The sequence below is a fragment of the Phytophthora cinnamomi genome, assembly GCF_018691715.1.
Source record: "Phytophthora cinnamomi strain GKB4 chromosome Unknown Contig19, whole genome shotgun sequence".
Classification (NCBI taxonomy): Eukaryota; Oomycota; class Peronosporomycetes; order Peronosporales; family Peronosporaceae; genus Phytophthora; species Phytophthora cinnamomi.
In genome coordinates, this window is record NW_027150952.1 from 1253279 (window position 1) to 1265954 (window position 12676).

At 51.4% G+C, this 12676-nt stretch overlaps 1 protein-coding gene across 1 annotated transcript; it reads left to right on the plus strand.

The window, feature by feature from the left end:
* Positions 1-2271: 2271 nt before the first annotated feature.
* Positions 2272-2955, plus strand: IUM83_13105 (pirin-like protein; the record flags this gene model as incomplete). Its single annotated transcript, XM_067937764.1, has 1 exon — positions 2272-2955. The coding sequence occupies one exon, from the start codon at positions 2272-2274 to the stop codon at positions 2953-2955; it is 684 nt and encodes a 227-aa protein (XP_067795740.1).
* Between the last annotated feature and the right edge of the window lie 9721 nt (positions 2956-12676).

Sequence of the window (12676 nt, forward strand, 5' to 3'; positions counted from 1 at the left end):
CAGTGAAGACGTATTGTAAAATGTGCTATCAAAGGTAGGGATGACAGTGAAGGATTTTAGCACTCATTCGGCGAGGAAAGGAGCTTCTACATACGCTAGCAGTTGCTCAACATCAGGTTCGTCCGCTGCGTCAATATGCATTCGCGCTGGCTGGACTCTTCCCGGGGTCCAGGACAAGTATGTGAGATTTGAGGCTGCTGGTGATATGATTGTTGGGCACTATGTGTCTGGTCTGCCCTTTGATTCACCAAACTTTGCTACATTACCCCCATTTTTTAGCCCAGTAACCAGCTCGGAAGAAGATCGATCGGAGCTAGAAAAGCGTTTAAAGTTTGCCATGGATACCGTCTATTCTGGAGCACCACCAAGCTTGCGAATGGTGTGTCAGTTCGGTCTTGCTTCAATACTGTATCACTTTCTGTTCTTACGCGAACACTTGCCACATAATCACCTGTTGTTCACTACCTCTTTATTTACACCATGCAATCGATCGCATTTTGAGTGGCTTCGCCAACGAGTTGTTTGTCGTAATTTTCAAGTCAATGATCCCATCACTCCAAGTGGAATTCCTCCACATGTGGGAATAATGGTCAACTTGGCACAGTACAAAGCGGAAATTGATTCGTTAAAACAAGGTCTGACTAAATCCTTCGAGAATACTCTTAAACGGCACGTCCATGATTCAGTAATGGCGATCGAGCCGTTGGAATCAGCTTTTGCTGAGGTTCTTGCTCGTTCATAACTTAGTTGTACCCATTTAGCTGGCGAACAACCGGGTAGAAGGACTGTTGATGTCGTTTCCACGACGGAATCACCTCTCGAGCTACAGCAATGGGGTGGTGGCTTTCACCGAGTTGCAGAAGATTTTGTACTTCCTAACGGGACCCTCCGGCTAATATGGCAGCATTGGTGTGTTGGATCACCTGCACTACGGATGCTATCAAAGCATGACATGGCTACCCGAGTTGGAAAGGTTCGGCTGGCTGAGCTCCAGCGACTGATGCATGTTATAGAAGGCTTACTTCAAACACCGAGCTGCCCCGAGCTAAAAGCTCTACCGACTGTGCTGGCCTTCTGTACGAGCAGATCAAATCTCGTCTTCCGTTTGCGTCTGTGTCTAGTAGGGGCAGAGAACGAAGATTAGATCACTTGTCGTGGAAAACACTAGCTAGAGAGATGAACACCCAAAACTTACGCTGAAAAATGTATATTTGCTTTCTTTTTTCGAGCTGATCACGCATCGAGTCCCATCGTGCAAATTGCACGATGAACTCTAGTGAATGATTGCATTCTCGTGAACCCACTAGCTTTTTGTATGCCTGAAATAACTACATTCGGTGAAATCTTCGTGCACAGTGCACGAAGAAATGCATAGAAACCACAAGTTTTACACGACGTTTTCCTGACAAGTACAGATTGCGAGCCAACAGTCTGACTGAGCACCCATGGGCAACTGGGTCAACTGAAGTCGCTATCAGGGATATTACTTTGGGTGACACCAAGGTATGAGCAGCTATCTTTTGTACGAAAGCGCGTTGGGACTTCATCTATGATCTTCGCAAATTCATTACACTCAAGCCATGGAAAATGGAAACCACGCCCGCTACGCTTCTCGAGGTGCTGACGTTAGAAGAAACAGCGCATATCAAACTACTGTATTGTGGCGACGACGACAACGCTGATTACGGGCACTAGCACATCAGGAAGTGCCGAATAAGTGACATTTCCTGTATTGAGGCTTCCCAGGCTTCATTTATTAAGCTGATATAGGCACTAGGACGGATTTCCTTGTTGGTTTATTATCACGACCGGGTTGCAACGCAGAGTCTGCGTTGCAACCCTAGACTTTTTTTACATAGCGGCTGACCGAGTCGAACAATGAGCTGGGTAGGCAACGCACTACTCAACAAGGCCAAAAAGCTTGCGCGCACGATCGTAGCAACAGACCCGACGAGAGTCTGCACAACGCTCCAGCCGGGGTGAAGCGGGAACTGGCAGATCATCTGAACAATCTCTTTGCCTTCGCGGTCGTGTGCGCGGCTACCACAACAAACCGCGATAAAGTCGGCATTTCCTCCGATCTACACGCCGTCGAAGTCGGTTCAGCGGTATCAAGCAGCTCTAGGAGCTTCAGTGCTGTCTTCTTCTCGTTCGCGCTTTGGGGTGACCACAGGGCCCGTGTGCCCAGGGCCCGATCGAGTTCAACGTCGGACTGCCCGGCGGCTTCCCGGACCACCCGCACCCCGGATTCGAGACGGTCACGTATTATACATGCTGCCGACATCCAAGGGCCACATGCGCCACGAGGACTTCTTGGGCAACAAGGGCGAGCTGCGCCCTGGCAACCTGCAGTGGATGACGCCCGGCAAGGGCATTCTGCACGCCGAGATGCCGGCAAATAAGGAGAAGGCACACAGGCTGCAGCTGTGCATCAACTTGCCGAAGGCCAAGAAGATCATGGAGCCGAGGTACCAGGAGATCAGTCGGGACACGGTGCCCCATGTCTGGAACGACGACAAGAAAGTCGAGGCCATTGTGTTCGCCGGCGAGGTGTTCGGCCAGAAAGGTCCGATTCAGACCGAGGCACCCGTGACATACATCCACTTCTTGATGAAGCAGGGTGCGAAGCTTGAGTATAAGATCCCGGACGGACACAACGCATTCGTCTACACGCTGACAGGGAAGGGTAAGTGCGCGGGAGAAGACGTCGAGGCTCACCACGCGATCGTCTTGGAGCAGAGCGGCGACGGCGTCCACGTGACGACGGACGAGAAGGATGGCCTCGAGTTCATTGTGATCAGCGGACAGCCGCTGAACGAGCCTGTGGTGCAATACGGACCTTTTGTCATGACCTCGGAGGCGGAGATTCACCAGACTATTCTAGACTATCAGAGCGGCGCGAACGGATTCGAGAACGCGCCGAAGTGGTCGTCAGAGATTGGCAACTACCGTTGAAAAAGCAAGAAGAGTGCGAAGAGAAGAAAACATTGATACATGTACATGTACGGTGCACTTGATGCTGGTCTTCTGTCGTGGAGGAAGTATAGCCGGTTTGCAAAGCACAAGGTGCATCCGGGAATCCTGTCAACTTGAAACTCAAGCCTTAAGACAAGCGGCTGATAATGAGGCGCATGCTTTGCAGATAAAATGTCGCCCTGTTTTATGGCGTAGATCGACGTCGACCTCTCCACAAACCATGGTATAAAAATGAGTTGTTAGCATCAGCAACCTCGATTTGCGTTTTCAAAAGGATTCTGGAGTCGCGAGTATATACCGACCTCGTTGAGGTTACGTGGTGAATCATGCCGTTGAGGTCGTCATGTAGAAGTACACCTTTGAACGGTGGTGGAAGAGCACGTATTATTTCAGATGACCGCGACGCCGACGGCAATGGCGATTGCGCCGACGACACCGCCCTGTCGCTGACACCGACAGCTCGACAGATACAGCAACCGACACCTGAGGACCGCGTCAACGCGTTGCCACTGTATAATAAATTACTGTGTGGGTGCCGCATCAACAGCGAGATTGACCTAGGTATAACCAAATCCGCAAGGAGATCGCCGATGCAGCTCGATTTATTATTAGCCGACCTAAATAGATCAATATGTCCTTTTCATTGACCTTGTTTTATTAAGTCGACCTCGATTTATTAAAACTGGAGAAGAGCGCCAAATGAAAACGACAAAATGTTTGCAAAGCATTTCTCCGGTACACCTGTACTGTATATAAAAAAATACATCTGGACGGTACATGTATTGTGTTTTGCAAACATTTTATCGTTTTCATTTGGCGTTTTTCTAACTACTCATTTTTATACCATGATTTGTGGAGCGGCCGACCTCGGTCTACGCCATAAAGAGGGCGAGATTTTATCTGCAAAGAACAATACAAGTTGCACCTGTACTGTAAAGTAACCATGTGGACACGGGATTGATGTGTCACGAAGGCTCTTGTAGGTGCATAAGGGCTCCGTATACATACGTGTACATCACTGTAAGTGCACAGTTCTCTCACTTGTTAGGATGGATAGAAGGAGCTATTGTGGTCGTGTATAATAGTACCAACGTCGCCTAACAGCACAATCTCCGTGTAATTGGGGGCATTAACGGCGTCGTTCAAAAATATCGCTGGGATACCGAGGTTGTGAGTGCGGTAAGCCCACCTCCATTTTACCAGTGCGATCCAGATGCACACAAGGTTGGTCGTGTGGACGTTAGGCAGACACCCGGCCGTGGGAGAATACCTATGCGAATTCCGATAACCCATTGCAGTGTACTAGGTCGGTTAACTAGTTAGTTTGCAATCAGCCAAATATCAAATCTTCACCAAATTGCATGTTGGACTTTGTATAAAATGGTATAGCACACGGGCGACAGACGCGTCTGTGAAGGAACAATCAATTCGGGGGTAACTACTCCTTTTCCCGTGATTCTCGATCTTTTCAGCTAAACACAATATCAAGTCCAATCCAAGCATCCTCGCTATCTCGAGCAACTCGGACACCTAGCCCCTGAGCCAGTCGACGCTTTTGTTTGAGCTTGATGCCATGTCAATTGCATCAACCACTGAAAACCATGAAGGCCTGAAGGTTGCGGTGGTTGACATGTATAATAGTAGTATATTATGCGCTTCGAAGTGTCTTGACCAGCCAGCTTTCGAGATAGCCAGGTACAGCAAGATAGCCGGTGAGAGTATCCCTTCATCTTGTCCGAAGCCTTGATGATGCTGGCTTGCTTGTCACGGACGAGTTCAATGAGCTTGTTTTGCGACCGTCTGTACCAATCTCCACTTTCGCGCCGAAGAGGACAATGAGAGACGTGGACGTTGGTCAGTCCCACACACAGTCGAAACACGTCGTCGTACAGCCGGATGCCCGACGCGGCATTTTTGACTTGGTCTTGTATGTGGGCCCGAGAGAGACCGAGAAACTCGGTGAATGAACAAAACTATCGCCAAGAACCTCATGCGCTCGGGAGAGATGAGCTAAATCGCGATTGGACATCTCTCCCGAAGAAGATTAATCTCACCGTGTTGAACTAGAGTTTTCCCGTTAGATAGAGTGCCTTGACATCTGTCAGGACTTCCAGCGGGATCTTGTTCAGACCCCCCAGGTTATCCCGGTTATGCCAATTTTACAGTCAACTCGACAAGAGGTCTACTGATGCACATGCTGGCGATTGAATAAGCTTGCTCACACAGTTTTACGATATTGTAGCATTGTACAAGGTGTGTCACACCGTGCTACAATACATGTGCCGTACAGGCACAGTACATGTATTGTAGCACGGTGCATTACTATAGTGTATCCTATACTGGTAATACTGCAGCACCGAACCAGAAATCCTTCCACGCACATTGGCGCATTGATGGGAACCAGATGCTAGGAAAATGTGGCCCGCGGGTAGCTTCACGCCATTGAGACGCAACTCGACATAGTGCAGTACTACGTACTCTACTGGGTGGCCAAGAACCGGCTCGGCTGACCCCCATTTCCAATTTTCCAAAGTCTAGAAGAACTCCACCGTGCACCTGGATCAAGCATCATGAAGTTCGCTGCGGTGGCTATACTCGCCTCATTCGTGATCGATGGCGTCTCTGCTGCCGATGGATCCTCTACCTGCGGGTGGGATGTGTGTCCCGAAGACGCACCTCTCGTCTGTGCGAGCAACGGCGTCACCTACCCGAACAAATGTGATTTCGAGACGGACAACTGCAACAAGGGTAATATGAAGTGGACGGTGCGCCACGAAGGCATGTGCCGCAGGGATGAAGGTGTGCAGTAAATGTAAACTCTCGTTGGGTGTCAAGACGCAACCTGCTGCCACCTATCTGTTTGCGTATAGGCAGCACGACAATTTGGCAAGATACTAAAGTAATGAATTACTTCGGAATTGGTCGCCTACCGTTCGAGTGTATCTTCACAAAGTTGGCTATCCTGGCACTACTGACACCGTGCACTCGTTATTGCTGTATTTTACCTGGCATTGACCGTGACAATTGTGTTGGTACAGTGCGTAATTCATGTATGAGTAAGGTAAATCACTAATACCGTGCTAGCACAGGGAAGCTGAGGATTTTGCACTATTAATACTTCGAATTCGGCTTCAGTTCGAACAACTCTGTTTGTATTCCCAGAATAATTGTCGACTTCGTTGTCGACAAACGTTCATCAGTTACTTCGGCCGAATCACATGTGGCAGACAAGATCTACGCTATGGCTGACTTCGTTTCCAGGAATTGCCCGTTAATATATCATTTTGTCCACGTTTTAGGAAATTTGATGATCGGAAAACTCGATAATTTTAGTAACGGTCGCCGCTTGAATACTGACGGGACCAGCCAAGAATTGGAACCGGCAGCTTACCCGATCGACCCGAAACAAGGGGAGCGATCTACTGCGCAGTTTTCAGATTCAGTATTGCGGCCTTGGAATTTTGGTCGCGTGGCCATATTATCACTCCCGCAAACGATTCGATGAATCGCCGCTCGATTATGTATATCGGCCGAATGTAGCCGCGCTCCGTGCAAAGTTGAAAATCAAGGATGGTGACCCGAAAGCACGCCGAGAGCACGTGGAACAGTTCATCGAGACGCTAGGCGATCCGGATCTGGCAGATCAGCTCACGCTACTGAGACTCGCAGATTCCGACGACTTAAAAGAGGTGTTACGCGCTCGCGAGAGAACCAAGAGCAGACAGAGATCAGCTTTCGGATCGAAGTATCGCCAGAAGGCCCCCACCGCAGCGCCGGCTGCCCCGGCTAAGTGAGCCGTACATCCCAGATCGCCAATCCGGATTCCGGATCAGACACTGGGTCGGACGTGTAATGGGCCCAGTTACATAAGTAGGTAGGTTGAATTTACATAAGTAGGTGGGTCAGCACACGGCTAGCGTGTGCTGATACGGCATCGGCTGATTGGTTGAAATAGGGGGAGCCAGACCCCATTTCACCCAATTAGGTGCTGACCTGAGTGGTGCGCAAGAGACCAGGGGCAACCGCCTTGGCTCTAAAATAAAACAGAGTTGGTTTTTCACCAAGACTGACTCCTTGGTCTTCTTAATTCCTAGTCTGAACCTGAACTTCTTCACGCTACGTGTAAGCTAGTGACGGGCACACACCTGGCCCGTTACAGGACGGATCGGACTCGGAAGTCGATCTGCGTCCAATCTACCTAGCGTCTGCAGAAATATCGAGCCCTGAAGGTGGAATAATGCCGAAGGAGGCAGAGTCGCGACGCCAGAAAGGGAACAAGACCGATCAACCCAGATCGGACTCTCGATCTCGGAGCCGGTATGGCGGATCGGATCGTGAACGTTGTTCACACTGCCGATCTCGCCGGCACACGGTTCTCGCCTGTTGGAAACGTGTTACGTGTCAGAAGTGCGGTAAGAGAGGACACTCGGCGGATCACTGTCTATTCGTGTGCCGCGGGTGCGGCGAATTTCACGACGCGAGCAAATGCACGATGGAAGAGTTGTACAACCAAATCCGCCAGTGGCACAACCCGTCGAAACACGCAGGTATTCTGCCCGCTTTCTCGAAGAAGATGTTAAACTAAGACGCTCGCCGGGTTGGAATCCGGTACGCACCGAGCATTCTAGATACTGCATCTGGGGAGGTCAGATGGTATTGGGAGCGATCTCAGCCTAAAGAGTGGTTCAAGCCAGCTGAAGGCAAATTACGACGGATCCTCCAACACTTGATCAAAGGTTACCCCACATCGGGGAGACTCGCAGATCGAGTACGGTGGAACCCGATCTCCACCCCTGGGATTCCAGAGGATACTGGAGATACCACTCCCCTTGGATATGGTTTCGCCAAGCCAATATCGCCGGCTTGATCAACAATGATAAGGTGATTTTACTCTTAGATACTAGCCCCGAGATGTTCATAGTGGATACTACCTTTGCTCAAAGGTTGGGCGCTATATCGATACGAGTCAGAGCCAAGAGTGTGTGAGGTCGGCGAAAATGTGGATACAACTGCAGGAAGGACCAAGATCAAGATCACGTTGGCAGGATCGCTGGTATACTTTCTCGACATCTGGATTGGAGATCTGGCCGCACAGGACGCGATTCTAGGCATGGACTTTATGGTACCGGCTGGTATCCGACTCGATCTGGCTGACGGATCCATCTGTTTGTTGGACGAGATCAAGATCCAGCTAAGTGGCCGACGCCAGCTCTACTCCGGGAACGCCAGGCATCTAGAAGTGGGAGGTCATCTGAAGATTGACCTCGGTGAATCGGCTGAGCTCCCGACGCGTCTGAGGATATCCGATCGAGAAAAGTTATGGCTCACTTGCGGAGACCGTGGGGAACCTACGGTAACTAATATGCCTGGCCGCACGAGATACCTCAAGAGTACCGATATCAGTGGACAGAAGCTTATCCCACATCGAAACGAACGGGTCGGAACATGGCTTGCGGCCGATCGGGTACCCCGCCTGCTCGGATATGTGTCGAACGGATCACGACGATATATGGAATGGCAGAATTTAGCATTCCAGACTACCACCGACGAGGGGCCCGGAACGCATGAAAGTCTAGAAGCCACGCTGGTACCCGCAGTAGAGCGACCAAAGTATGTTGTGTCGCGATCGATACTCACAAGGGGTCCGGTTGACTCAATCATACCGCGATCGACAAGCCAGCACACCTCGGGTGAATCATCGGGGCAGACGACCCCCGATCTGGACAGCCCGACGGAGGAGATGCTCCGAGGAGAAGCCCAAGCTATGCCGGAAGGAAGCTGCACGACATCGGGCGGCGATCGAGGGCGTGACCCATCGGGTCTAGACCAATCGCCTGGGGTCTCGCCTATATGTACAGCCCCCTCCCCCCCCCGCGCCAGATCTCCCAACATCGACCAAGGAGATGGACCGAGATGACGACCTGAGTAGGGGGTCAGTCACGGAATCGGCTGAGAGGGACTCATAGGTGACGGATCAGAATGGATCGCACACAGATAGTAATCGAGTTTATCAGCATGAAGGCGGAGAGCTGTCGGCCGAAGACGTGGAGCAGGAGCTGGCCATACTTCCCGAGATCACGATCTCAACTACGGAGGAAATGATGATGGTTGAGGATATCAAGGTGGGGGACGAACGAGTGACCACCCAGATGAAAACCGACAAACTCCGAAGGAAGATTTAGGAGAAGAAACACCTCCTGATTGGCTGAGGAAATGCGCTTCCCCCGGCGGCGAGAGGATATCGATGTAAACGACGCGAAGCCGATCGCATAACGCGTGAGGAAGATCGCCCCCTAGTTTCGGGAGAAAGTATCGGATCTGATCAGGGGGCTATTATCGGCTAAGAACATACAACCATAGATGTATCCGTGGGCTTCCCCAATTGTCGTTATTATAATGAAGAACAGTGTCAATATCCCGCTATGTATCGATTTTCGAGTGGTGAATAACGTAACCAGACTGATAATATACCCGATGCCTCTGATCAATGATCTGCTGGCAGATCTGGACAAGGTACTTTGGTATTGTTCTCTTGTTATTGCTAGTGGATTCTGGGTGGTGACAATGGCCGATCGAGCTCGTGCTTTCTCGGCTTTTATCGCCCCGATGGGTTTATACGAGTGGAACCGTATGCCGTTTGGATTGAAGAATGCGCCACATATCTATCTATGATTAGTGGACAACGCGTTGTATGGGTTCACCAGGATCTCACGATCGGACAGCGCCGAGGCCCCTACTGATCTGATCGGATCCGGGAAACCTGAGGATCCAGGTCAACCGTCAGTGCTGGGTCGCAGATCGTACATCGATGACGGCCGGATCGTGGGATAATATGTGCGATCGGGTGGATAAGCTGTTGGAGCCGTGCGATAAGTGGAATCGGTCGATCAGTGTGGAGAAAAGCTCATGCGGAATGCGTAAAGTGGATTATCTCGGACATTGTGTGTCTTAGGATGGACTAGAAACCAAATCTAAGGATCTAGCCGCTCTAACCGATCTGCCGTTCCTAACTTCGCTCTGATCTATGGAGTCATTCCTGGGAAACTTGAATTATCACAGCCGCTTCCTGGAGGACTATGCGATCTACCCGGCGATCTTGTATGAGCTGCGTGAGGTGGACTTCGCGGTACTACAGACGTGCCCCGATTTACGCTCAGTCTTGGATCGGCCGGCGGCGAGCTTAGCCGATCCGTCCACAAATCACCCGGATCGAGGGGCGTCCATCCCCAAGGTTGACGTGATAGACGAACCATGGGCTCGCGCGCACCGCGCGTTTTCAGCGTTGAAAACGAAGATCTACAAGGCTTCAATTTTGCGTCATTTCGATCGCGATCGGGTGCCAGTTGTGGTCGGGTATGCGAGTGACTGGGCGATCTCGGCCGCCCTGATGCAAAAACATGACCAGATCCACTATCCGGTCACGTTCGCTAGTCGAACGGTGAAGGTAAACGAACTAAATTACAACGTCGTGGAGAAGGAAGTGCTCGCGCTGTTACGCATACTGGATCTGACTATAATGTGCTGGTGGGACGCCCGGTCCTAGTTTTGAGGCGGCACTCGACTCTTGCGTGGCTGTTTAGATATCCAGGTCTGCAAGGTCGATTGGGCCAATGGGCTGCTCTCCTATCACCGTGGGCGCTCGAGATCGTGAGGTGCTCCAAGCGCGAAGACGAGATACTGGGGGCGATCGCCGCCAGTATCACACCCCTATCAGAAGTGGATGACGCGCTGATCGCGATCGCCCCGAGAAACGAGAAGCGACGACAACTGCAAGCCGCTATCCCGACGGTACGCCCACATGAGGAACTGCTGGTGATAAGCTTCGACGGATCGGCCCGTGTCAAGAGATGTGGGGGTGCGTATACCGAAATCTTGTGGAAACCGCCCGAGTGGAGTGGAGTGTAGTGAAGGCCCGATCTGGCTATGTGAATGGACTCACTGTCAACGAAGCGGACTATCACGGCCTATTGTTGGGGTTCGATCTCTTAGAAGACATGGAAGTGGGCCGATTGTTTATATGTGGTGATTCCAACTTTGTAGATCGACAAGTCCGCGGCGAGATCGACTGCAAAGCACCCAAGCTGGCGCTGCAGAGGCAGAAGGTGCTGGATCGGTTACGGACTTGACCAGATCATGAGCTGTTACACGTGAAACGAGATTGGAATGGGAGTGCTGACAGTTTCGCCAGCGCCGCGCTCCAACGTCGAGAGGGCATCGTGATCGAGGAAGAGGCCCATTGCCAGGATCCGTTCTCTCTAAATAGACTGGACGAGATCCTAATAGTCAGGTCCGACGATGCAGTGGCACGAATCTCACCAGTAACCACCCGATCCGGGGCTAGGCCGCGACCTCGATACAGGAGGAAGTCGTACGGGAGTTGCGAATCGATCGGATCCATCAGGCGCAGGAAGAAGAAGTGTGGATCGCCCGGCATGAAGAAGTACCTAAGGGGTAAAGTGGCAGATCTGACGCAAGATGAGGATCGATACTATGGTAACATAGCGGCCGACTACGAGTTGGACGGTAACGATCTGCTCTTCTACAGCGCACCTTCAAGGCGATCGGAGGCGGATCGCGACGGGCTGATGAGGCTGGTGGTGCCGGAAACGTTGCATCAAGATGTACTACCTCACTATCACGCACCATTGGAAGGTGGACATCAAGGTATCGGACGCACTTACCAACGGATCCGCGATCATTGCAACTGGTGAGGGCTTTTCAGGAGTGTACAAAAGTATGTGAACGAATGTGTGGGCTGCGAAACTGGCAAAGGAAGGCCAACGATCAGAGGTGAATTGCCCTAGAATATCCAGGCGACCTACCCATTCCAGATTATAGCTATGGATCACATTCCCTCGCTACCTAAATCGTATAAGGGCAATACCGAGCTGCTGATTTGGATCGATCTGTCCACGCGACATGTGATCGCTAAGGCCAGCTCTGCCCGGACGGCCCAGACGATCGCCGAATCCTATGAAGAATGCGTTTTCCGGAGGTTCGGAGCTAGCGAGGTGATTAGGCATGATCGTGAACCACGATTTATGGCAGACTTCTTCCGCGCGTTTAACAAGATCCTGGGGCAACGTCAGCGGGCGACGATAGCTTATCGGCCTCAGGTTAATGGAACTGCCGAGCGGATGGTACAGACCGCTACCAGATCTTTGAAGATGTTTGTGGCAGATCTTGACCAACGGGATGGGGACGAATACGCGGAGCGATTGACGTTCGCGATCAACACGGCCCAAGATCGGGGACGCGGGGACGCCCCATTTTATTTGGTACATGGATGGGCTCCGCGATCGACTCTTGAATCGACTATACCGATAGGAAGTACACGGACCCACGATCGAGAACCGTGGAGATGGCGATATCAAATCTAGAAGCACTGCAACCAGGCCAGGACTCAGGTGAACACCCAATTGAGGGTGGCGATAGCGGATCGAGCCGACGTGCACAACGACGAGGTACTACCACATGCGATCGATACCGGATCTCAGGTGTGGCTGTACTTGGATCGAGCGAAGGAAGGTTACGCTCGAAAGTTGGCTCACTTGTGGCACAGTCCCTTCCGGGTGGCGGAAAAGGTCAACGAGGATACGATGAAACTCCAAATCAACGGTACAGATTACCGTTTGTTCCCGGACGTGCATGTGTCGAAGCTGAAACCGGTCCGGAGCTTCCCTGATCGACCTCAGATCGA